Below are 26,089 nucleotides of genomic sequence, written 5' to 3'. Positions count from 1 at the left end.
ACCGGCCTGTTCCTCGAACACAGAATCCCAGAATATCCTGGGTAGGAAGGGACCCTCAGGAATCATCGAGTCCAGCTCCTGACCTGGCACAGGACGCCCCAAGGGTCACACCGTGTGCCTGAGAGCGTTGTCCAAACACATCTTGAACTTTGTCAGGCTTGGTGCTGTGACCCTTCCCTGAGGAGCCTGTTCCAGTGCCCAACCACCCTCTGGGTGAAAAACTTTTTTGTGTGTTCCAACCTAAACCTCCCCCAGCTCAGCTTCACGCCCCCTGGAATGGTGGGGTGTTTTATTTAAAGTTTGCCGTTTTGGTGCAGGTTGTGCCCAGTGTCCCATCTGGAAACGGGGGTGGGACTTGGGCAGAGGCTCTTCAGCTGCCTGCAGGGCCAGGGGACTTCAGGGGACACCGGTTACTCACCCCTGCTCTGGCCTTTGCTGCCAGGGAAACTCCGTGGTTTGCAGCACATACTCCTGCATGTGGGATTGTTCCTTTGGTGTGTTTCTACTCTTTGTAAGGAATCCTGTTTAGTTTCTATTAAAATGCTTAACTATGCGAATTTTTTTGTAGTAGGCTTTTCTCATAGATATAACCAAGTATATCTCTCTCTGTTTTTTAATACAGGAGCTGCTCAGGGTGATGAGGACGATCGATGATAGAATTGTCCATGAATTAAACACTACAATTCCAACAGCTTCCTTTGTGGGGAAAGTTGATCCTGGCCAGACGTGTAAAGAGCTGTATCAGTCTGTGAGTGCACATGCCTTCCACTTCCAGCTCCCTTCCTGCTGCTTTCTCATGTGCAGTGGCCAGTAAAGCATCCTCAGTGTGTGAGGAAAACTGCCTTGGTAGATCCTGCTTTGTGTATTCCTAACTGTCCTGCTCAACATCTCCACACACCCGTGTATGTAACAACTGCTTCAGTTTAAAACCATGCTGGGAAATTCTTTGTTCTGCAATACTGATCCTTTGAGGATCTTTCAAAAAGGATGCTTGCTTTTCCTACTGGTGTGCAAGGCTCTTTCTCATGTTTACCTTTGACTTTTGATCAACTTGGTAAGAACAAGAACCACAGAATAGTCTGAGTTGGGAGTAGCTGCTGCTCAAAGCAGTGTTGTTTCCTACATGTGGATTATGAATTCCAATACCATGACTTTAGAAAGTGTTTCTTTAAACTTGTAACTTAGAGGTTTCTATTCCCTGATGAGTCACTGTGACTTTCTTTCTCTCCCCACTTAGCTGATGGATGCTCACACCAGTAGAGAAAGAATCATCAAAAACTGCATCTCTCAGACTTCTACTGTAGTGAAAACTCTCAAAGAAGAGAGGGAAAAGGCCCATGAAGATGCAGCATTATTAAAGCAACTCAGGAAAGAGCAGACAAAGGTGAGTGGTGGAGCCTTCTAGACATCACTTAGAGAGGAAGAAGACGGTATCTTTCCCAAATGGAAGGACCTGTGTGATGGAGAGAACCCAAAGTGGATCCTGAGTCACGCAGTCTTTTTTCCAAGGTTCTTGTTGGGTTTTGTGAGAACTATTATCCCAAGGCCTCAAGGCAGAGAGCTGCTTTCATCCTGCAAGTGGAGCATTTTCTGAGATTCTTTTACACAAATGCCATAGAAAAACACGTGTTCTTCCCCATGGTGGATTCTAACCTTCGCTGACTGACACCACTGAGGCACAGCTTAACTTTTCCTGTCCTCTACAAGATGCTCCTGGGCAACCTTGAATTCCACTTACACCACTTCTTTGCTGTTTGGTATTTCTTGGATTAATATTTGGAGTACCTTGTGATGGTGTGAGAGAAACTTCTGGGTTTGCCTACAGAATTCTAATGTGCAAATGCCCTCTCAACCTTCTGGCCTCTGGGTGGAAAGTGTACTTTACCAGAGGTGACCAGAGGTGATTGAGTATCAGAAATGGAGAAAGGAACCCCACTGAAGCTCTCACCCCAATTCCAGGGCCCCTTTGTAAGGAAAAGGATACTGAGAGAACCGTGTGGCAGTGAGTGGTTTTATTCTTAAAGCCTCACTTACTGAACTGCTAACAAGGATGGATACTAGTTTGGAAAACTAGAATGGTAGCTTAATATTTTCTACAAATTTTGTTGGCAGAACCAATTCTTTAAATCATTTAGTTACTGAGCCCAAAACTTCTCACTGAAAGCACTGGGAAGGTCACTATGATAGTGTTTTATGATCAGAGGTAGCTTCAAATGTTAAAAGCAATCCATGATTTAGAAACATCTCAGAATTATGAGATCACCTCAGATTTGTACTTGGACCTTATGAGGTGTGATCCCCGTGCCTTTTTTTTTGGCTCACCATGAGAGGTGTGTTTTTCTACAAGTCGGAAATGCTATCTTGACAGAACACATCCTAGTTTTAAGACTGAGAATTTCAAATGTCTATTCAGTTGGTTGCAATACAGATCTTTTTTCCCTTGTTATATGTGTTTCTCTCATCCTGCTTATTGTACAAATTGGAGGACTTTATGCAAAATTATTACTTCTGGGGCATTGAATGGGAGAACTTGGAGTAACAGTTTCTTTGAAAGATCCTCTGAGTGTTTATTTTATAGAGACTTATCCTGGTCATCCAGTCACTCTGTGGATGCTGGATTGTTATTTCAAACAGTTTGAAGTCCCGTTGAGTTGGGGAAAGTCCATCCAACAGCTGTAGCAACTCTGTGTGCCTGGATATCTTACTTGGAAAGTTTTTAGTGGGATTGCTGTCTTGGCTTGCACTTGTTCACCAGGCCTCTAATTGGAACCATGTATTGAAAATGGATAAACTCTGACTCTTAGTCTGTTGTGTTAAAGACTCCAACAAGAATACATCCTAAATATGGGAGGAAATGGCAGATGATTCTTGTATCTCCTACTATTGCTTCAGGACCAGATTACCTGAACACAACTGCCACACCTGCCCCTTGGGGTTTCTAATAGGTGTGAAAAGGTTCTAACCCTTCTCACGGGTCAAGTAAGTGCTCAACAACTGTGTATTGTGGTAGTTCTTGCCAGAGCTTTTGCATCTGTGTAGAGCTGATTTATTCTGCAGTGATGGCATAAAATATGAACTGGTTCAGACAGCACGAGCACACGTGATCAGACTGCAGACCCCTTTTGGTCAGTGCACTGAATAGATGGCAAATGAAGCAGAGAGGGTCTGTTCATAACCTTAGTTTTAAATCCAGAACCCTAGCTGGGTTCCTAGCTTTGCTGCCAGCTCCGTGTATGACTCTAATAATGCAAGAGTGGCAACTCGAGGCTGCAGAGCCTTCCCCAGCCCTGGCATTCTCTGTGCTGAGTGCTTGAATTAGGTGCAGTTATTTATGCCTGTGAAGCCATCAATGTTAATCAGTTAATTGCTAGCAAATCTTGCTGGGCAGTAGTTAGGAATAGAGCACGAGTGACCAGGATCTACTGCCAGGCTTGCTTTGCCAGTCTGCCTTCACTGTGCCCTTGCAGACTTGTGTGTGCCCCAAGCACCGGCTGACTGGAAGGGCCAGGCTCCCAGGGTGATTACACATTGTGCCCTTTGGTTTGCACCATCAGAGGAGGTGTGCACCTGGTGCTGGGGTTGGGAGCTGGAAAGTTGCAATGGTAGTAAATACTGAAGGCTGCAGGGAGACCTGTTTGACAATAACCTCTTTATCTGTTACTTCCTGCAGTTGAAATTGATGCAGTCGGAGCTCAATGTTGAAGAAGTGGTAAACGACAGAAGCTGGAAGGTACTCAGTGATTTAACAGTGATGATGTTCTGTCCCAACAGACAGTCCTGCACTCCAGGTGTGGGACTGGTGCCTTATGAAGCAGGTTAACTAGAAATAGATGAGGGCAGTGCTGGGGCAAATGCTTCAAGTCAGTCATTTTCCCAGTTCTGATGCAGAGATCAAAGCTTTTCAGTTGCACTGCCAAGGGAAGAAAAGCATCTGATTTTGGGGGGAGAAAGGACTGTGGATTATTCCCTATGTCACTTTTTCCCCCTTGCCCAGTGGCTGAGGACTTTGTAGGCTTTTCTGTGGTAACTTCTCTGAGAAGCTTTGCTGGGCATCAGAGAGATGGGTCTTTCACATTTGCCTGTATCTGGTGCTGATCACAACTCTGAGCAGAGCCCAGGGGAGGGTTCGGCTGTAGAAGCTGAACCTTTTCCTGATGGAGTTTTTTCAGGCCTGAACCGACACTCCCTGGTGCAAAGGGCAGCCTTGCCGTTGCTCTCCTGTGTCAGCAGAGGGTGCAGGTCACCCTCTGGATTGATGGCCCCGAAGTCTAGCTGGTGATTTTAACACCAAGCTTAAATTCTGAAGTGGCTGTATTGTGTCACTGCAGCATCTCACATCTGGCATCCTTTTCTGGTTTGGTGTAGCTTTTCAGAGCTTTCAATATGGCAGAGAGAACCTCTTTTCCTCTCTAAATGCAAAAAGGATTTTGGCAAATAGCTAGTACTAGCTGCACCTTCCTTTTTAATCCCAACTTCATGATTTTAGTCCCCTAGATTGCACCAGTGTAAAACCAATACAGCTTTAAGTCTTGGGTGTTTTTCAGTAACCTCAGTGCAGGCTGATGAAATTAGCATTTACACAGTTTTCCTCATATGCTGTGCCATCAGTACACCTCTGTACTGTCCCACAAAGCTAAGCATGCACTTCAGTTTAATTTTAAACCTGCTCAGATCTGGTTAAGCAATGACACAGCCTTAACAACAATGTGCTGCAGGTCACTAGGGGCAAATATTTTATGGTGACACTGCTATAGGGGAACACCTCCCACCCTAATATTCATTCTGAAGCACCAGATTTAGTAATGATTCCAGGGGTTTCTTGTAGCTGCATTAAGCTGTTACTGGTGACAGAACTGTCTAATTTTTCATGAAGATGGAGAGTTTATAAACAGTGAGGTATGCATGGTGCAGGGGTACTTTAGCCTGCTAGTGTATTCCTCAGCCAGTGTTCAGAGTGGAGCTTGAAGAGATAAATATTTCTGGGTTTTATCTCCAGCTCTGCTATACTGTGCTCTGAATATACACATAAATGGCTCATTTAGCTGCCTGTGAAAATGCCACTAATGGAATTAGAACCAGTCATGGTTGCGGACCAAATGCAATATGTTACATGGAAGTGATTATTGGTGTGCAGGCTGGTGTTTTACTCTTGCAGACTTGTGGTTGGAAAGTACACCTGTGTATTTCCATTAACCCTAAACAACTGAAAACTGATTGGAAAAATCTGATTAGGAAACAGTTTTTTAAACGCTGGCTGACTGTAGCAATAGTGGCATACAGAAGGATGCTACTTTACAGAAATGCATGCAGTGGAATTTGGATGATACCAAAAAGGAATTGATTTTCAAACAAGACACTTGCATTAGTCTCTGTCCAGCACCTCCACATTGGAGTTTATTGTTGGAGTGGTTTGTACAAATATGTAAAAGCCAGCAAAATTAAACTTCTGCATAATAACATGAATGTTAAGGTTTCTCAGCCCTTGCTTTTGCTGAAAAATATCTGAAAAATGAGAACAGCACTTCAGAGGTAGACCAATGGAGTTAAGTGGCCTGAGTAACTGGAGATCTGTGATTCAATTATCCTAAAAGTAGGAGGCAGTGTTAGTAAGACTGCAGCGTTGATCTTCCTTCCGTAGGTTGTGGAGTTACTGTTAAAGACACTTTAAAAGTTTGCATGATAGCAAGCAAGCTGGTGTGTTGTTTGATGCTAGAGACCCTTGTGGTGCTTTAGAGAGTATTTCCAGCACCCTTTTAGACATACATGCCATTAAAATGTCATTAACAGACAACGGACAAAAAATGGTGCAATTTGTTTAGTACTAAAATGTTTCTGAATTGGAACCCCCTGTTGCTCTTAATTTCTACAGTTCCCTCCTATCAGTGATCTCAAACCTTTACCTCATCTGAACCCTTCCAGAGGTGTCTACTCCATGTGGTAACATAATGGCAGCACAATTTCTATGTGTGAAAGAAACTATATCACAGCTTTTGTTTTCTGCAGTATGAAGCAGTTTGTAATACGTCTGTTTCTTTTAAATTTGAAAGGAACTTGAAAATTACTCCAAAATTGTTGAGAACCAATGCTGTAACTAATGCATGCTCCAAGCTTTGCTTTTGCTGAAATTGCTATAGGTTCTGAACTGTGAATAAGAAGATCAGCTGTAGAAGATTGTAGGAAGATAGAGCTTGAAATAGTGTATTTATATAAAGTGTTGGATAACTTTCCCAAAATTACAAGTCCACTCACTTTGCACATAAAGCCAATTGGAGAGTTTGCGAAACTTCATATCCTGATCATCACAGGCACTTGGGTCTGCCAAATCCCTGGACAGCTTGGCAAAATACGCTCTTGTGGGAATGCTGGGACAACCAACACCTGCCAGAGCCTCAGCTTGGTGTTGGGTGGTGCTTGTGTCACTTTCAGGACTTGTGCTGGACGAGTTTGGATAAAAACTGATAGATAACAAAATGGCTTGTGAAGAGCACCTGCAGCCTTGGTGGGAGCCTGTGTGGTTTGCTTTGGATTCAGACTGCCTTACTTTAAATAGTCACGTTTACTGGCCCTCCTCAGGGCAGGCCAGCAGCAGTTCAGGCTAAATATACACGATCCTCAGTATCCAGTTCTGTAGGCTAAATATTACCCAAAGAAGGTGCCAGAGGTGAGTGAGGCAGGAGTGGTGTGCCCTTTGCAGGGCATGCTGGTAGCATTGGCAAAGGTAGGCAGATCATTGGAAGTGTGCACGTGGCTTGCAGGAGCCCTTGCCCCTCTTCTTGGCTGTCATGACAATCTAAAATGTGCCTGCTCAGGAAAAACAGGAACGCAGTGTCCAAATTTGAATGCCAGAGTGAACCTGACTGAACACTACCATTCAGGAACCTTCCACTGATTATTTCCCTCCCTTTTAAAAACAAAAAAATTTGATGATAACATCATCAAAATGATGTTTAAAAACACCATTTTTGATGATAACAGGCTGCCAGGATTAAGAGTCTGCATTATCTGAGGGACAACACTTAGTGCTGTGCAGTGTCCCACCATTAGGCTGCAAACTCTGGATTTACTAAAGCCAGGAGAGAAGGTGAATGGAGATGGATGTCTTGGTAAGTGCCATTCATTGATACCTCAGAGCTGGGCAGCTTGAGATGGGTGCTACATGAAGAGGTAGTTGCCTGAACTGTCTGTGAAGTTCTGCTCATTTCCTGGATGGGGCTAATTCACTTTTGCTCTTCTGTTTTGGTGTCTCAGGTATTTAACGAGCGGTGCCGAATTCACTACAAGCCTCCGAAGAGTCAATGATGATGTGGGGTATTTTCCATCAAGGTGGTCCATAACTGTGAGAGCCAAACTGGAAAGAGACCTTGGGTGAGCTGAACTGGGACCCTCCAGAACCAGTAGAACCCAGTCTTGTTTTGTTTTGGACCTACTTAGCTGAATTCTCAATCTTGAAATGATTCTCCTGTAATTAAGAGAAAACAACTCATCTTTTGTACAAAATATGTGAACAAATGAGTTTTATAGTATTAAAACAATTTTCAAATGCAATGCAAAACTGGCATCTTTCTTGAACTTCCACAGCTGCAGTGATCCCAGAGGGGAAGAAACAGTAAAACCCATCCTGAGCAGGGAGAACAAGGCTCTCCCTGAGCTGGTGCCTACTAAAATACCAGTGAACATGGTCTTTTTGTGGAAATAATCTGCTACAGCCTGAAAGGAAATGAAAATTGCAGACTGATCAGCAAGTGTAGTAAGTTCAGCATCGCTTAAAGTAAGAAGTTACCAGCCTTGTTCTGAACTGCTCAACACAAGCAGCAGTGGCCCCGTGTTGTGTGTGGATACAGGTTTGCCATGGCTCCTGCAATGCTGACAGGCAGCATCTGTTGCTTACTCTCTTCTGGTCTGTGTTACCAAGTTCTGGAGTTTTCCTTTATATAGGGAATGTGGTGTAGATTAAAACCACTTTGGGTTGGAGCTGAAGATGTGTCTCATTTGGGAATGAGACTGTCCAGGGATCCTTTTTTGTCCCTTCCTTGGAACCTTTAAGATCAGTTGTAAAGGTGAATTGTGTTTGAGCTGAGGAAGCAGCTGTGCATACCTGATCATGTTGATCCTGGCCATGGTGTTGTGTTTAGAAAGCTTTAATGCAGCACCCCTACAGTAACACAGCATTTAAAGGCAGGTAAGTAGGAGGAAAGCTGAATTGCTGCAATCACACCTGTATATTTTACATTTTTACTTTTTATTTTGTATTTATTTCAGATTGGCTGACAGTCAAGTGACAAGGTCTGTGTGGTTGCCAGCTGGTTTTATTACTTAGTGATATGACTTTAAGAACCACTGAACTTAAACAGAGCCCTAAAAATACAGGACCTGTCTTGCAAACACTTCGGAATTCAGCAACAGCAATGAGGTTACTGGATATACTCTCACATCCCTAAAGCTCTGCATATATAGGGAGTGGGAAATAAATGGAGGAATGTACCTGTGTTACTGAGAGCTGGCAAAGATGTGTGCAGCAGCATCTGTTTTATCTGTTGTTTATGCAGTAGAGACTCAAACTGCTTGGGGGCCTTTTATTTTTAGACACCAGGGTAATTTCATCTCACCTTTTTTTGAGAATGAGGCAGAAACATATTTTAAGTCTTTGAGGATGTAAATCCTAATGTTCAAACTTCATTTTTTGTCTTTATTTTTTTCTCAAGGTACTGCAACTGCTTTATGGAGAACTTTACTTGAGTTGGAGCACTCATTCTTGAATATTTCTTATTGTTGTTCTGCTACTCTGAAAGCAGAAAATGTGTTCATTCTTCAACTGTTAAATTCTTGTAGTTGTTTATCGTCAAAGTGTCAATCAAATACTGCTCAGAACTCTGGGCTGAATTGGCACTAATGTAATTTCCACAGGACACATCAATTAATGAGATGCTGAGAACAGTCAGTTTTGATTTCAAAGTTGGTATTTTAATATTGATCTCTAGTATAGGTATCTAAAATATTTGTTCTCTCTAGGGTTTGGATCAACTGCAAGGGCAAATTTTCCTTTTAAGCCAGTTGTATGATAGAAACTTCTATGAGTGTGTATAGACTTGGATCAATAGTCTTGAAATATAATCTTTTATTCTGTATAAACTAGAGACTGTAATGAGAATTAATTATTGTCTTCCTTTATCCATCCAGATGTTTGCTCAGCTGTTGTGGAAAGCTTCTTCACTTAAGCAGATGCTGTGATAAATGACCTGTGAAATGGATGTGATACAGATTTTTTTTTTTTGCATTTGTTATGAGGAAACGGTTAAAAAACCCCAAAACCTGCAACCCCAAAAAATCAGCCCAACATAGAATTATTTTCAGTTTGAATATAAGGCCAAGCAAGTAGTCCTATACAAACCTGAGTATGAAAAACTGATACCATGAGAAGACTCCTAAATCCCCAAGATCCCTTCTTTGGCTGTTGGCAGCTGGCACACAGAGGCTTGCACTAAGAAGTTGAATTGCTGTATTTAGTTTTCTCTGAGCACAGAGGATTGTCTCTTACAGTAGTCCATGGCAAATGAGGTGGCTCAGAAGCTGTTTGAATGTTGCTGTTGAGCTCGATGGAACACGAAGGTGAGTGGATGGAATTGCACGCCACACTTTGGGGCTCGGGGCAGGAGCACGCGGCTCTGCTGTTCCCTGAGCGCCTCAGAGCTGCGCGTGGAGTGGGATGGTCTGTGATGTGTGCAGACGGCGTCGGTGTGAGCTGTGTGCCACACTGAACACAGGCAGGTAAATGCTCTGCGTCTAGGGACCCCTGAGGATTCCAGGATCCTGCTTAGTCAGGGATTGAACCTTGCTTCAACGTTACCACTGAGCTAGTTACAAAATTACTGGGCTGTTTGCTGTCATATGGGGGTCAAATAGTGGACCCTACAAACAGCAGGATTTCATCCTTTCCCTGGTTTTAACTTCTATTTCTGCAAGTAAAGGCACTTGAGCACAACTGATGGCCCTGTCCACAGTCCTGTGGGTGTCTTGCCTCCTGCTGGGGCTTTCCCATTGCTTGCAAGTGGTGAATAGAGGTGGGCAGATCCTGGTTGCTTGGAAAGTCCTCTCAAGCTTGTGCGTATTTCCTTCCGTGAAACAGAAAGAGGTGTTCTTTTTCTGGCACTCAGTGCTGTTGTCTTCTGCAACCTGCAGGCATGAAAAACTGATGAAACAGGTAATTTCTTTATAGGACATTTTCAACAGCAGAATTCAGTTGTCTTGAAGCAGACTGAGAGGAAGAGGCTCAGCATAGGCTGGGCTATGGTAACTTTGTGCTGCTGAAGGTCAGGTTTCTCTTGATCCTTGTTCATGTATGATGTCAGAAATCTTTTAAAATCAGGGTGTGTAGCAGGAGGGGAAACCTTTTTGCAGACCAGCACACTGAAAATCAAGGCTGTTGTTCCTGTGATGATGAAAACATCCTCGGCTGGTACATGGAGGGCTGCTTTCCTCTAGAAGCTCTTGTAGACATTCAGACCATGTGTCATGTCCAGTCACAGTTACATGTCTTGTCACTGTGAAACCAGAAGACTGGCCTTACTGACTTGGCTTTCACAGTCATTTCTACAGAGCTGACTTCATTCCTGGTTTAAAAATGACTTGCAAATACATAACCCTGGGGTTTGGATTTTGGTGGGTGTTTTTTTCTTAATTTTAAAATTTTTATTATTTTTAATTTTAATATTTTATTTTGTTTGCTTTATTTTGTTACTGTGCTGGTGTTTTTATCAGCTGTAGCTTGTACCTCTTAAAATTGCTTAAACAACACCAGGGAGTAGTGGCCTGCAAGCTGTAAAGATCTGTTCCTTCTGTGTTGGAATAGTACATGGTGCAACGTTACTCAGCTTCAAAGCTGTACAGAAATGCCAGTGGTGGTGTCCCAGCAGAGATTCTCCAAGATAACAGCAGTCAGTGAGGTGAGGGGAAGCTGCCGTCTGTGCCGATGGAGCGCGTAGGCTGGCCTGGTACGCGATACCAGCTGCGTCTCAAACGCTACGGGGGGATGCTCACCAGCTTATCCATGTTGTGCAAGAGATGGAGTAGGGGCAGCTGTTCTTTTCATGGCAGTGTTCCAGCTCCTGGTTCATTACATCCAAAACTTAGTGTAGAGAGGGCTGGAGGTGGGGGTTGCCCGAGATAAGGTTGATCAATTGCCACTGATCATCTTTGATCACAGGTTTGTGAAACATCAGCAATTCGAAGTGGTTTGATGAAATTCTTGTGCAGGATAAGCACTGCATTCCAGTCTTAGAAATATCACTGGATTTTGGGACAATAATTAGCGCTGCTGTGGAAAGGAAACAGTCTAATTTGCCTCTGTAAACTTCAGCATCAACTTGCTGACAATTAGTGTTGATTTTCCTTCCCTTCTGCACAATTCTGTGCATTTTGGGGAAAAAGAAGTTGCTATGCTTTAAAGTCAAAACCCAGCAAACCCAGAAATACAGAGTCTGGTGAACGATTTCCTCACATTAGCATCTTTAGTTTCACATCTAGAGTCTTTCCAAGATTATAAATGAACGCTCCTAGACTTTGTGCTCAGTGTATTTGTTGTTAGACAGAATCAAGAGTTCTCCAGGAGTGTACTGCTGCCTTGGGGATCTTAACATCCCTTCCCAAGTTAGTAGGATCTGTATCCTGGTGAGTGGACAGGTGTCCTGGGTTGCAGTGTATTCTATCACCATCCTCATGAGCTGTTGAAACCAGGTGGGGCAGTGTTTCCTTGCCTCCTCCCCCCAGTTAATGGCCCATCATTGTCCTGCCACAAGATTCAGAGAGAACTCCCTCCGGACTATCTTCTGTTAATGAGCCCATCAACGCCTGGCCTCATCATCCCATTGTGAGATGATCCACCCAGAGGGAGGAACCAAGCATCCCATCCTGGATATAATCTGAGTTTCTGAACACCACAGGCCCCCTTTCCACTGGATTCCCAGAGGACAGTAGCTACATAACCACCACTGGACCTTCTGAGGAATTCTACAGGATCACCCTTCTACAGGATCACTGCTTCGACAGAACCACATCCATCACTTCAGGAGGACTGCAGCCACCATCTTATGGGACTGCTACCACCACTCTGACTAACAGGGTGTCAGGTTGTATCCTGACTGTGTCAGTTTAACCCTGTGTTTTCTGCCTGTTTTTTGATTTCCCTATTAAATTGTTATACTGACTTGGTGCCTCCCATTGGTTTGTTTTCAAACTAGTACAACAGGTTTATAAAATACCCTGTTTTAGCTGCGCAGTTGTTGGACACATTCTCTGACTTCTGGCTTCAGTAAGGTGAGCTGGCTCTTCCAGTTCCTTATCTGTCCTGGGGTGTGAGTAAGGCACAAATGGTGGAACATGATCAGCATATATTTGAGTTAATCAGCAGGGTCTTGTGCCAAAGAAGGTTTGAGTTGTCATCACTTCCATGAAGAGGGCTTTGAACTCCTTATCTGGAGAGGAGATGTTGGTAAAAGTGGCAGAATTCTGGTTTTAAGAGCTGCCACTCCCTTTATTCCTGAGAACTGGAAGGATTTTTCTCTTGGTTCACAAAAATGTTGTCTTAGGACAATTGTTTTTCCTCACATGCTTTTTGTCCACTTCCATAACACTGCTGCTCAAAATTCTGCAGTATCTTTTTTCAGTAACATGCTGCAATATCCATCAATACTGTTGAGTGTAGGGCCCCTACAGCCCCAGTTTCTCAAATTCAGGGGCTTTGTACCAAAACCAGGCCTTGAAGTCAGATCTGAAGTACTTTTTTACAGTCTGTTGCATCACTGGTTATCTGTGAAGAGGAGGGTCAGTAGTATGGGTAGGACAGAGATAAGTTTTTTGCTGTGGCCATAAACCCACCTGTTCCTAGCAAATTCCCTAATGCTGATTCCAGTAGAAATGCCCATTGCCTGTGTACAGCACATATTCTCATTTCACCTGCTCCCATGTACTCACCCCTAGAGACTAAAAAGTGTCTGGTCTGTTGCTGCTTCTCTGGTAGTTTCTCTGGAACAACATTCCTTGTGTTTGATGGAATGTCAGGAATACTGATAGGGAGTAACTTTTTCTGTGGTCTTGAAGCGTTAGTTCTCCCTTACCAGGGAGGGCTGCTAGAGTTGTTAGCCTTCCCCCAGTAGGTTTTGAGCTTTGTATATTCACATTCACGAATGTGACTGTGCCATGTGACTGTAACTACAGAATGAATACTTCTTAAACTATATTCTCATGTTATGTGTTTCAGCAGCGTACCTTGAAATTAGGATGGCTTTTGTGTACACACTACTCCTCTAGTGAGGGGGATTGTACTTTGTCTTCCAGGAAATTGGCACTAGAGTTAAAAAGTAGATTTTATTGCATATTCTGTCGCTACTATGATTGCCTGAATGCACCTGTCAGTTTGATGGGAAAGAAGCAGAAATACCTTATCTGCAGTACTTACCTGAATCTGGGATCGAATTTATTTCCACTTCTGGTGCTGGTGTTTACCTTGGCACCTGTCTGGTGAGGTAGAGGGAAGTCAAGTCACTGAATGTAAGATGCCATCTGCTCCCATTTCCCCACTTAGAAGGATATTGAGACAATACAATTTCAAGATGAATGGGACCTATGCTAAGGAAATAACTGCATTCTTTCCTCTGATCAGGAAAGGTGTTGGGAAATACTGGGTGTGTCTTTGATCTGTTTCCCAAGAGCTCAGCCTAGTCATCTGCACATGGGTGGAGAGCAAAAGGTTCCAGTTGCAACCCAAACCAACTCTCTTTTAAGATGGGGGTGACTGGAGGCTGATGTTTGCCTTTCTTTTTGATGTGAAGACCATAAACACTTCTTTAAGTGCTTTTACATTTATTATTAATACTGCCAGTGCTTTACATTGCTTTTCCCCCCTCTTCCCCGTTTGTTCAGTAATGGTAGGCTCCATGTGTTGCAGGTCACATGACTCTATGACACATGTGTGTGTGTGTATATATGTGAGATACCCAGGGACTCCACTCAGACTGCACTGAACTTCCCTCTTCAAAGCCACCCGTCACTTCAGAGAGGTCACCTGCCACTATGATGCCTGGGGGCTTATCTGACACCAAGCCTGCTACTCCAGAAGTTCAGCAGATTGCTAACCAGGTGAGTTATTTGTTACCCTGTCTGTAGATTAAGTTACTTGTGTGCAGGGATGTCATTCCCGAAGCTTGTGTAGAACCTGGGAGACTGAGCCAGGGTTTAAACTGAAGAAGCCTGTGCTGAAAGTGGGAATCCCCTTGACTGGCAGTGTTTTCTCAGCGTTCTGTGTAGGCAGTGCCCTGGTAAGACTGAGACAAACCACTTCTCTGTCTCCTCTGTCCATGGCTGGGCATGGTACTGGCTACCTTCAGTTAATGTCCATGTGAAATTCAAAGCCTACCTCTGCTATGCCAGCACTGAGGTCACCTGTTTGAAATAAGAGGTGGCATATTGGAAGGGAAAAGCTTGTACCTGGTAGAATTCATACCTCAGTGAAGGGCTGCCTAGGACAAACCACATGCAAGTATGCAGCAAAGAATTATATATGCAGGACAAAGCTATTTTAAAATTGTGTGTTGCCTGCTGGCATTCAGCGTTTATATTCTAGAGTCACAGCTGTGATGCAGGGGCTGCTGGTGAAGCAAGGTGAGCTTGGCACAAGGCAGGCCAGCGAGTGAGCCCAGTTGCCACGTTACAGGCAGTGCTCCTGTCCTGGAGCAGGTGTGTGAGCAGCAGCTCTGCAGATCCTCTAATGCCCTGCAGTGCAGCAGCTCTTGTTAGAGAAAGTATAAAGTGCATCCTGAGGAATGAAAGGGGAACAACATGGCATGGGAAAATTCCCATCTTATGCTCCCACCCACCCAATCCTCTTCACCCTTATGACTCTGAAAGAAGAGCTCTTCTCCTTTGGCAATTGCACTCGGGCGCTCTTTGAGGAAACAAAAATAGGAAGTAGTTGGGGCTGAATGCATTGGCCAACACCACTGCACACTCTCTATACCTGGTGCGCAGGGCTCCCAGCTCTCTCCTTTGCTGTGCTACCGAGGACAGAGTTTGCACCAGCATCCTTCCATGTCTCCTGCAATCTTGCAGGCTGAGACCAGGCAGCCCAGTACTCTGACAGGGTTCTTTTCCATAGTCCACAGATGGAGGGGATAACGTTTAACATCCAGTTTACTGATTTGAAGAGATTCCATGTTACACGAGGCTTCTGGTTTAGCAGAGTGATGCAAATATACTGGTAACTTGATACAGCTCTAAGTTACTCTTAGCAAAATGTAGCGACTGCAATCCCAGGTCCCTGAGGACACCAGTTATGTTCTTCACTCCTGGTCTGTACAACAAGCTCCGTGTCACAACACTGGGCAGCCTCAGTCACTGGGAAAGGGGAGGTGGGTTTAAGTCAGCTTTAGTCAGCTGTTTTCTTCAGAATTCTTTTGTCCACTGTTTAGTTTTTATACTCAGGGTTGGGCAGAGCCATGTGTTCACTCCCCCCATGCTGATCTGGCTAACTCAGGGGTGTGTTCACTTTCTTTTAATGAACTCAGGGAGTTCCACCACCACATGATCCTCTCGACTATCTAAACCACATGTGCTCAACCTTTATGTTGAGATAAAGTCAGCTTATTTGCAAAAGCTGTGGTCATTCACACCCTGCATTATTCTCTGAGTTTCATGGGTGGCACATCACCCTCCTCAGCTCCTCTGAGCCTTCTTCCACTGCAGGGCTTTATTGGTCAGTCCCAGCTGGGGTCACCAGAGTGGGGAACACGTACACGGGGGAGGGCTGGAGTTTGGGATAACAGGTTAGTCAGAGGAGAGATGATTTACTGTAGACCAGAAAGAGAAATGGGTGATCTACAATTGTTTGGGAGACACTGACTGAATTACTTGGGAGCAGTATCACTGTTCCTTCTGTGCTGGCAGGGATGCTTGAAGGAGCAGCACTTGCAGAGATCAGAAATTCCCTTCTACCTGTGGAAGGGAGACCCTAGCAAGGGACTTGTAGCACCTTTGTGTATTTGCCATTCTTGTTTCCTCATGTTTAAGATGGGGCCAGCTGAGGCTGTGAAATTTAATTAATGAGTCTGTGAAATGCCTCAAGCACCCATGCCAGATACTGAGCTTCATTTTCAATGCTGGGCTGTGTTATTTATGGGTGATCAGAAATCTTGCAGTGTGTATTGGAGGTGAAAGCACAGCACTTGGGTGTCCGTGAGCAAACAGGCACTAAAAAATGTGAAGGTTGGTTTCAGGCAGTGCTAATGCTCCCAGGGGGTACAGGGCAAATATGGAATCTGAAATGTGGATGGTACAGAGTTTCTGTTTGATTCCAGAAAAGGACTGATCCTAATTTTAGTGTTCTTTTGTTCTCAGTAGCTTCAGGAAAATGAAAACAGATTGTTCTTTGCCCTTTATTTTCTGCAAGGCGAAATTTCTGCCCTGTGCTGACAGTGGGAGAGAGCACTCTTCCTGGTCCTTTCCACCCTTGCAGAGGCATTGGTATAGTTCTCTAAGGAAAATATTCTTATGGAAACCTTATGTTGGGGAAATCCTGCTATGCTTCCAGCATAAGTGTCACCCTTTTATGAAGCAATTCTGTGGGATTTTATGCTCTGCTGAGCAGAGAAGCAATTCCTATGATTCCAGTGAAGTTGTGAAGAGCATCTGCAGAGCTTGGGGTGCTCAAGGTCTGTCTGCTCTTGGGAGCACATAATTATTTACTTATACCTGTGCCTTGTCTCTAGCCATCATTAGTGAGCTGGGGAATGTTATTTATTTGGTCTCCTTGTTTTACAGCTGTTGCCCAAAACTGAGGAATGTTTTGGCTTTAGAGTGCTGTTAGATAAGAGTTTAGGAATGTTCTGTTTTTTCACCTGAGGATTAAGGAGCTGTTTGCCTGCTTGATTTTACTGAAGGCTCAGTCTGTAAATAACAAATGGGGGACACAGTGGCCAGAGGAGAGAGAGCAAAACTGGACAGAAGTGGCCTTGTTTTGTTTTGTTTTGAGAGAGGAATATGATGTACCAAAAGTTGCCACTTAGGAGCATTCTAGGAGGCCCCTGCCCCAGTCAGCTGGAAGGGTGTTTGGAATTAAAGTTTCCCAGGTTTGCCAGAGTTAGCAGCTCTTGAGTTGAAAGTACAGTTGTTGGTTCCTGGGGATAGAAACCTTGTGGAAGCTGCTCAGCAGAAGAGCAGAGTAAGAGATCATGAGGAAGCTGAATAGGATGATAATTTCTGGCTCTCTGGAAATGATCTGGATGTTCCTTGGGTGCTTTCCATGGCCTTCCTGCTAGGAAGGAATGTCATGGGAGTGGCAGCCAGCTGTAGGTGCATGTGCTGAGAAACCAAATTAATTCTGTGCATTCCTTTGAAACAGGTGGGTGGTGAGAAGCACTGAGGTGCTGCTGGCCCTGCCCAGGGCAGCCTGAGCAGGCTGACACTGACGCTGCTTCTCTGCCCAAACTCAGTAATGCATCCAGTCATCAGGGTGGGTGTCATGTGCAGAAGGGCACTGCGTCACCCAGCCCAGGAAAGATTGTTTCTGCTTTCTGGGTGGTGGTCCCACAGTGATCATGAAATGAGAGAGTTTCTAGTTCTTGGAGAAGTAAGGAAGGGCAACAGCAAAACCACTGCCTTGGACTTCTGGAGGGCAGACTTTGGCCTGTTTGGGAGACTGGTTGAGAGAGTCCCTTGGGAGGCAGTTCTGAAGGGCAAAGAGATCCAGGAAAGCTGGGCATTCTTCAAGAAGGAAATCCTAAAGGTGCAAGAGCAAGGTGTCCCCCTGTGCCAAAAGACGAGACAGTGGGGAAGAAGACTGGACTGGCTGAACAGAGAGTTTTGGCTGGAACTCAGGGTCAGAAATAGAGTTTATGAGCTTTGGAAGATGGGGCAGGCAACTCAGGAGGATTACAAAGGTGTTGTGAAGTTATGCAGAGAGAAAGTTAGAAAGGTAAAACCCCTATCAGAACTTCAGTCTGGCCACTGCCAAAAGATATGACAAAAAGTATTCTTTTTGACAAATATATCAGCAACAAAGAGGGCTAAGGAGAATCTCCATCATTTTCTGGATGCTAGGGAAATCATTGCTACAAAAAATAAAGGCTGAGGTACTTAATGCCTCAGTCATTAGTAGTCAGACCAGTTGTCCTCAGGGTACCGGCTCCCTGAGCTGGAAGACAGAGACAAGGAGCAGAATGAAGCTCCCACAATCCAGCAGGAAACAGTTAGTGACCTGCTTCTCTACTTAAACATGCATAAATCTATGGGGCTGGATGGAATCCACCTGAGGGTACTGAGGGAGCTCATGGAAGAGCTCTCCAAGCCACTGTCCGTGATTTACCAGAGGTCCTGGTGAACCAGAGAGGTCTCACACAACTGGAGTTTGGCTAATGTGATGCTCCTCTAAAAGAACATCTACAAGAATGACAGGAAGGAGGATCCAGGGAACTACAGACCTGTCAGGCTGACCTCAGTGCTGGGGAAGGTCATGGAACAGCTCATCCTGACACAGCATGTGCAGGGCAACCAGGGATTCAAGCCCAGCCATGATGGATTCATGCAAGGCAAGTTCATGCAAGGCAGATTTTGCTTGATCAACTTGATCTCTTTCCATGACAGGGATCCTACCGAGTGGATGAGGGAAAGGCTGTGGTTGTTGTCTCCCTGGACCTCAGTAAAGCCTCTGACACCACTTTCTGCAGCATTCTCCTGAAGAAGCACTGCTCACTGGGTGAAAAACTGGCTTGATGGCTGGACCCAGGGAGAGGTGGAGAATGGAGTTACATCTGGCTGGGCAGAGGTGGTGCACCCAGGGCTCAGTGTTGGGGCCAGACCTGTTTAATATCTTTACTGATGATTTGGATGAGGGGTTTGAGGGTGCCCTCAGTCACTTTGCAGACTTCCATTAAGGGAGTATGTTTGAAAGGATGAAAATTGGGAGTGGTATATGTGAAAGAAATCCCTAAATATCAACCTGCCAGTAATTTTTCCCTTTCTTTTTACAGGTGAAGGTGCAGTTTGAAATCCAGGCAAACATGAACTGTGCTGTCTTTGCAGCCGTAGAATATAAGACTCAAGTAGTTGCTGGGATAATCTACTTTATTAAGGTTTGTATATATTTTAGGAGGGAGTGTTTCGGAATTAAATGATACAGGTGACTTGCAGAGTGGCTTACAGCTAGAAAGAGAAGCAAACATCATAGGAAACTGTCTGATGTGAGTAAAAGAAGTGGGGACTACCTCCAAATACTTATAAAATTCCTGTTTGGCACTACTGTAAGCAGGAATAGAAATATTACAAAACATGCCCTGTACCTATTCAGATGTGACTGGTAGGCTTCTTGGGATCATCGCCCTCAAGGACTATAGATTGCCTTCCCAACTCAAATGATTTAAACAAGTCATAACTGGTCTCCTGTTTGCTTTCAAGGCAAAGTAGTGTCAGATGAAACTGAAGTCATCTTGAGAAACTGATGGAGAGATAGAGTCAATTGTGTAATGCAGTGCAAGCATCTCTGCTGACTAGTTTTGCATGCAAGCAGGTGTGTTGTTCTTTTGGTTCTGCATCAGGTGCTGCAGAGGTACAGCCTGCCTGCTGGTTTCTTCTGTATTTTCAAAACTCCCTCTCTGCTGCAGAGGAAGAATGGGTAATTTAATCAGCCCTCTGACGGCACCATTCATTCTTACTGGAAGCCCTGACCAATGGATGTGAGCAGCTTTCTGTGAAGTAGCACAGAAGAAATGGCTGGATGTATTTTGCACCTGAAGGCTAGCAAGCACTGCTGAGCAGCAGGCTGGCCTTCTGGAGCAGGGCAGGCATGGCTTGTGACTGCTGTGTCTGAAACCCCACATGTGTGTGGACATACGCCTGGCAGGATACACTCCCTTGACATGGGAATTGGAAGAGTTCTTTTATTAGAGAAATTGGCCTGGAATGTTTGGGGGCGAGTAGTTCTGCAGAGAGACACTGTGAGCATTAGCTCCACACTTCTCATATTTAGTTGATCTCAGGAAGGACAGGTGCTGCCAAACCTTCTTCTTTCCCAGGTGCTTCCTTAAAATAACTTTGCTATTTGTGCTCTGTGGGCACCAGGGGATGGTACTGACAGGCTACCTATTATGTGGCCAATCAGAGTCTCACCTACATGAATGATGTTTATCCTTCCCTCGCTCCTGTGAAATGTGCTTTCACTTTGTGGACAAAGCACTGAGTAATGAAGAGTAACAATTTCCAGGTACAGCCAGAAGTCAGGCCTGCTTGGATTTCTACGCTTAGTTCCGTCTTATTGCTGACCTAGGCAATGTAAAATACTTGTCTGCTGTCCCTGCTAAGCCTTGTGACCAAACTACTCTGAAATGAAAATTGGTGTGTTACTGAACTTGGAAGAAATCCATTTGTAACACTCAAAATGGATGATTTGTGTCTTCTTTCCCGATTTTACCAGTGAGGGAAAACAGTTACTCATTTTAGCATTAACTGGAAGAAGTTCTGCCACAAGATGCAGTCTTTTACATTTCTGAGTGTTCCACATCACTGATATTTTACCAGAAGACTTACAGCTGAGCTGCAACCCAGACCAAGCATAGTGCCACACTGCAGCCACCGGAAAGCGTGCAAAAACCTCCTGGGGCATAAGGCATTCCAGTTTCCACGTACCTCCGAGGGAGACTTTAGTGCCTGTTGTGCTTGGCTCTTTAAGAATGAAATTTTACAGCTTCCTACCAAGTCTTTATGTGATGACTTTCGGGGGTGGGGGAAAAGGTGAATTTCTTTGAAAAGAAAGAGGAAAGATGTTCTTTCAATAAATAGAGAACAGCCTTTTGTTTGAACCTGCTTTGAGCCTGTGATCCTCACCTCCCCACTCTTTTGGTCTCTAGGTCCAAGTTTCCGATGACGACTATGTCCACTTAAAGGTGTTTCAGAGTCTTCCTTATGAGAACCAAGGCCCCAGCCTTGTTGGTTTTCAGACTGGCAAAACCAGAGATGACCCTCTGACCTACTTCTGAGAGATGATGAGGTGCAGGGCCTCACCTCTGCAAGTCCTATGGGGGTTCTGCCCGTGACTGTAAATAAAATAAGTTTGGAAAGCTATTGTCCATATTTTCCTTTTGCTGCTGATATACCTGCAGAAGTTATCTTTCATGTCTGTCACAAGATTAAAATAAAGTATTTCTAATTAAGATATAGAATAAACATAAGGTTATTTGGAATATAAAAAGCACTTAAGGAAAAAAGCTGAGCAAGATAATAACCAATAGTGAAAACCAGTGAAAACACTAAAGCACCAGTCGAAGAGGCCATCTCAAGTCAAAAGAAATGTTTATTGTTATAAATGCAGAAATGCTTGTCCAGCTTAAGTTCCTTTCCAGGACTTTTCCATAGGACCGAGAACATAAGCAAGCTGGTTTGATATCTTAAACTCACACACCCTCTATGGGACATTACATGCTGCTGCTGCAAGAGGATGAGCATGATTACCACGGCAATGTTTGTTTCAAACTACTGTAAGCCTCTTTCTCTTCCTTGCAAAATTGCTTCAGCTCGAGTTTCTCATCAGGTCTTTGCCCATAAAATACAAAGTACAATTTAAATCTACACATATATTCACAGTTGCAAAACAGCACAGAAAAGACAGGCTTTCCTCTTGTTCCTTGCTGCAAATATATGAGTGCTGGTGTCACTCCCCTTCCAATTTCCAAGACCGAGGAAGTCCACAAACAGGACTCAGGCACAGTATTCTGGTTAAGTTGCACTAAAGTCTAAGTTAAGCTGCAACAAAAGTTGGGTTTACATTAGTGTAGGTAATAGGAGAGCCCTGTGACTCTCAGATTTAGAGATTTTACAGGAAGGGAATGACATAAGAGAAATTGATTTTTTCCAGCATTATGTTAAAAAAAATACACTTTTTTCTGCCTTTGTTGGCACAGGAATCAACATTTTGCAGCCTGTAGAAAATGCACATAAGAACCAGGTTAGGGAAACACAGCAGAGGTTGCTAGAAATAAGTCAGTTCATCGTGCTTTGTCTTGCTGGCCTGGTAACTGTGGAGGCTCAGCTGCTCATTCTCATGGGGGAGGCTCTTGAACACCCGCAGGTGCATGAACTCCTCATTCCCAACATGGACCTGCAAAGCATGAAACCCAGTGAGATCCAGCAGCCTGCAGCAGGAGGGGTGGCAGAGGCTGGGCTGGTTTGAGGATGGAGCAGCAGAAAGGCAGTAAGAAAAACCATTGGCTTGTTTTAAACCAGGCTAGGAGCCATGACTTTGCAGAAATACCACCTAATCTTCCCATCATAAAAATGGAGAAAAGAGAATCTTTCTACTTAACAGATAGGGGAGAGGGGCTGGGAGGTGAATGTTTGCAGTTTTTTAATGCACAATTTTTTTCTTATTAAGGCCAAATCATAAGCATTCTCTTCTAGTTAAGAAAGAAAAAACCCCCCACCATTCCAAAGATTATACACATTAATATAAAAAAAAACAACCCAGTGTCCTCTACCTTGATGAAGTAGTTTGTTCCAGCAACCACCTGAGTTTTAAACTCCACTGCAGTGAAGACATCAAAGGTTTTCCCTTCTTTTTCTTCTAGCTGAGCTTTTACCTTAAGGAAACAACAGGTTCTTTAAGACTGATTCAAGTATTTAGGACTTAAGGCTTACAGGTCATTGCTGCTGAATTCCCAGACACAGAGTTCCTGCTTTTCCAAGATATTAAAAGATCAAAATGAATCATGTTAAGTTTTGTGAAAGCAGGACCAGGAATCTAGGGAGGTGGCAAAGCTAAAACCGTGGTGGGAGTCAGTCACTACAGGCTGACACCGAGTCTGGACAACACTTGACAGTTCTTTCAGCATGGAATCTATTTTTCAAACTGCAAATCAGTGCTCAAGAAGTCAAAATAACCTGACCAATACCCTAGAGGGAGCCATGAACTCCTGAGATGCAGCTCCTCTCTCCCGCCCTTGGCCCTTTAGAACATTGTGGCAATATGGAAAATTCCTGGTCAGGGAAGCAGAAGGTTTCAGCCTTTGTTTTGCAGGGCAAGATGAGTTAGTCCTGGAGTCCTTGCTTGCAAGTCCTTGCCTGCTCCAGGCTGTACCTCCTGCACTGCATCATTGCTTAGCCCTCCCTTCACTCCCAGGGCAGTAGTATCAGCAATGAGTAGATTCTCCAGCTATATGGTGTACTTCTTCCCAAATTCAAGGGATATAGATATATCTGCTCTCCTGCCTAAATCCCACATGCTTCCTTAGGGAAAAACAAGTGCCAGCTTGCCACTGCTCAGGTGCTGTAGGTGAAGCAGGAAGAGAAACAATTCCTGCAACAGGGTATGTTCTCCCACCTCTCCAACATCTGGAACTCTGGTGCCTTTCCAGTGACCATCCTGTCCCTGGGAGCTGTGTCCATGCTTTTTATCTTCTCTCAGAGGCCATACCTCTACACTTCCTGTTATGAACAGTATGTCACAAGCAAGATAATGATGTTTGGACACTTTTCTATTTGTTTTTTTTTGCCATATGGAAATCCAAGCTGCATTCTAAAGATGCACTGAAGGGCACAGCACCAGAAAGCACCATGATTCAGTCCTATCTCCTCCCCTTCTTCTGAGTCAAAGGATGGAGCAAGTGGTTTCAGTTTTCATCACTAGAGCTACTTCTGTAAACTTTAAGCAGCAGGGCAGACATAAGTATCCTGCTGACCCTATCCTGTCCTGTGCTGCTTTAGCAATCCTAGGCACCGTGTGATGTTAGTTTCTGAGGTCTCTAAATCACCCCAGCTCAGCACATTTTGTATGTCCACCAGCGAGCCAAACACTGGGCCCTTCGTGCAGACAGCTCAGAGTCCTGCAGCTGCAAGCTCATCAGGGTGTTATCACTTGTGGCAGTGAGTCACCACAGCATGTGACAAACCAGCATCCTGAGTCAGTGTGGAGAGGGAGATTCCAGACAGAAGTGCTCTCCCAAAGATGTGGTTCCTGATCTCAGTCTGGATGTGGGAGTCCTGGAGGACAGGAGCCAGCACTGTCTTGGTGGTACTAAAGTTAATGGCATACTGGGCTGCATCAGCAGGAGCCTAGCCAGAAGACAGGCAAGTGATTATTGCCGTTTACTTGGCCCTTGTTAGAAAATGTGGAATACTGTGTCCAGTTTTGGGTCCCCAGTACAAGACAGACACCAATAAACCGTAGTGAGCTCAGTGAAGGGCTGCCAGGAGCACTCCATGAGCACACCAGGATGGCTGGAGGCTGGAGCACTTGTGCTGTGAGAAGAAAATGAGCTTGAGGAAAAGGCTTTGAGGAAAACTTCCCAGTATCTACAAGAAGCCAGGCTCTTCCCAGGGAGATGATGGCAGAAGAATGAGACACAATGGTCATAAACTGAAACTGGAGGTTCAGACTGGATATAAGGAGAAACATTTCCCCTGATGACTCTCCTGCAGTACAGCAGGAGTGTTCAGAGAAACTGCAGTTTCCATCCTTGGAAGTTTTCAAGACCTGACAGGACAAAGCTCTGAGCAGCCTGAGGATGCTGACCCTGTGCTCAGGCAGGAGGTGCAGTCCCTTCCCACACAAACAATCCATGATTCAGTCACGGCCTGAAGGCTCTGCACTGCCCTGCATGGCCTGTTTGTCATGTACTCCCAGAGCAGTTAACTAAAAAGCAGATGCTTCAGAATCACCCTGAATAAGCTCTGCCACAGTCACCATTGAGAAGCCAAAGCTGAACAGGCCTGGGTGGAAATCCTTGCCGTGAGGAGGCTGTTCCTATAGGATTCCTAAGCCAGACACTGCCAAAGGAAGCTGTCCTGCCCTGTGTGACACTACACCTGCTCTGGGTCACAAAACTGAACAACATTCGGTCATCACAAGGATTCCTATGAAACTGTAAAATGAAGGCAAGAACTGGAAAAGCAGGAATAGGAACTATGTTTATGGCAAGCAAACTCGCAGGCTCTAATAAATCTCCACAAAGATCTGACTTTAAGCAAACAACACTATTTGAAAAGTCTACCTCAATTTAACAAAACTAATGTTTTCTCCAGCAGTGTCCAGATGAGGATATGAGTGCATGGACAAGTTCCAGGTTTGGGTGTTCCCACCTGTATTTCAATAAAGTAATTTTAACTACTACCAGTCAAAACAAGCTGGCCAAACTTTGAAGTATTTATGTGACTTAAATGAAAATACAATATATTTGGTTAATTCTGTTCATTTCTGTACCCCACGGGTTTCATTTTCATACTCCCTTATTTTGGGATTTTGTATTTTCACTGCAGTCTGCCACAAAACAGAAAGTCAGGATCATGTGCAATGTTAATTGCATATTTGCATTACCTTTAGCATGGCATGTAGGCCTTTTCAGGTCAAAGCAATACTTGTGACTCCCTTAGCAATTCTCAATCATTTGCTTAGTACTGCAAACTCAGGTTGGTGCTTAGGAGATGCACATCTCTCCCTTTTTTAAAAACACAGAATCATCAGACTTTACAAGCTAAATGCTAATTTCAGTGACTAGTGCAGCCTGGAGAACAAACGCGGGCAATGACAAAGAGTGTCAGAAGCTGGACTGCATCCTTCATCTTTGCTCTCTAGCTTATCACATCCTAGCCAACAAAGGCAAAAAGCAGAAGGAACTTGAGCTTCCATGACAAAAAGATGAACATGTGCTTTTGAAAGATCTTAGTTGCACACTGGCATTTTTAGAGTAAAAGCATGTGCTCCAATAACACGAGCAGTAATCTAAGGTACAGTAAGTAGTATCAGGATTTGGAGCTGGCAGTGGTTGGAGCTGACTTCTGTGTTGGGGAAAAGCAGAAGCAGTGAAGAAGCCTTCTTGCTTATTCCCTATTCCGCCTCCGCAAAAAAAAAAAACAAAACAAAAAAACAAAACAAACATAAAACCAAAACAAACAAACAAAAAAAAAACACCACACCAAACCCCAAAGAACCCAAAACCCAACCAAGCAAAAAAACCAAATCAAAAACCTCAAGCCAACCAAAACACAAATCCCAACGTGTGCACGAGGTTCAGGCCTTGTAGGACGCGCTGGAGCTCGTTCCCCGAGCCAGTGGCCCCGTCGC

The 26,089-nt window shown here is 44.3% G+C and overlaps 3 protein-coding genes and 1 long non-coding RNA gene across 4 annotated transcripts in view; 2 read left to right on the top strand and 2 right to left on the bottom strand.

Annotated features, from left to right (window-relative positions):
* The first annotated feature begins 600 nt into the window (after nt 1-600).
* Nucleotides 601-7,552, top strand: CCDC58 (coiled-coil domain containing 58). The gene is made up of 4 exons (XM_008631802.2): nt 601-748; nt 1,238-1,384; nt 3,671-3,730; nt 7,249-7,552. Exons 1-4 carry the CDS (start codon nt 638-640, stop codon nt 7,297-7,299), a joined length of 369 nt encoding a protein of 122 aa, XP_008630024.1. The 5' UTR covers nt 601-637; the 3' UTR covers nt 7,300-7,552.
* Nucleotides 7,553-9,091: 1,539 nt separating this feature from the next.
* Nucleotides 9,092-13,898, bottom strand: LOC108446151. Its single transcript, XR_001861268.1, has 2 exons — nt 13,451-13,898; nt 9,092-9,236 (listed from the first exon to the last, which is right to left on the bottom strand). It is a non-coding gene; the product is annotated as an uncharacterized LOC108446151 (long non-coding RNA).
* Nucleotides 13,899-13,991: 93 nt separating this feature from the next.
* CSTA (cystatin A) lies at nt 13,992-21,099 on the top strand. The gene is made up of 3 exons (XM_008631801.2): nt 13,992-14,130; nt 19,014-19,115; nt 20,886-21,099. Exons 1-3 carry the CDS (start codon nt 14,065-14,067, stop codon nt 21,012-21,014), a joined length of 297 nt encoding a protein of 98 aa, XP_008630023.1. The 5' UTR covers nt 13,992-14,064; the 3' UTR covers nt 21,015-21,099.
* Nucleotides 21,100-21,310: 211 nt separating this feature from the next.
* Nucleotides 21,311-26,089, bottom strand: part of LOC103613938 (cystatin-B) — a 5,459-nt gene continuing 680 nt past the window's right edge. The window contains exons 2-4 of the mRNA XM_017731656.1: nt 23,919-24,081; nt 22,509-22,630; nt 21,311-22,132 (exon numbers count right to left, since the gene is read on the bottom strand). Coding sequence (XP_017587145.1) covers nt 22,004-22,132; nt 22,509-22,630; nt 23,919-24,081 — 414 coding nt within the window. The 3' untranslated portion in view covers nt 21,311-22,003. The remainder of the gene's footprint in view (nt 22,133-22,508; nt 22,631-23,918; nt 24,082-26,089) is intronic.

This window comes from Corvus brachyrhynchos, unplaced genomic scaffold (assembly GCF_000691975.1).
Source record: "Corvus brachyrhynchos isolate BGI_N302 unplaced genomic scaffold, ASM69197v1 scaffold3, whole genome shotgun sequence".
NCBI classification, from domain to species: domain Eukaryota; kingdom Metazoa; phylum Chordata; class Aves; order Passeriformes; family Corvidae; genus Corvus; species Corvus brachyrhynchos.
This window is presented reverse-complemented; position numbering and strand designations above follow the sequence as displayed.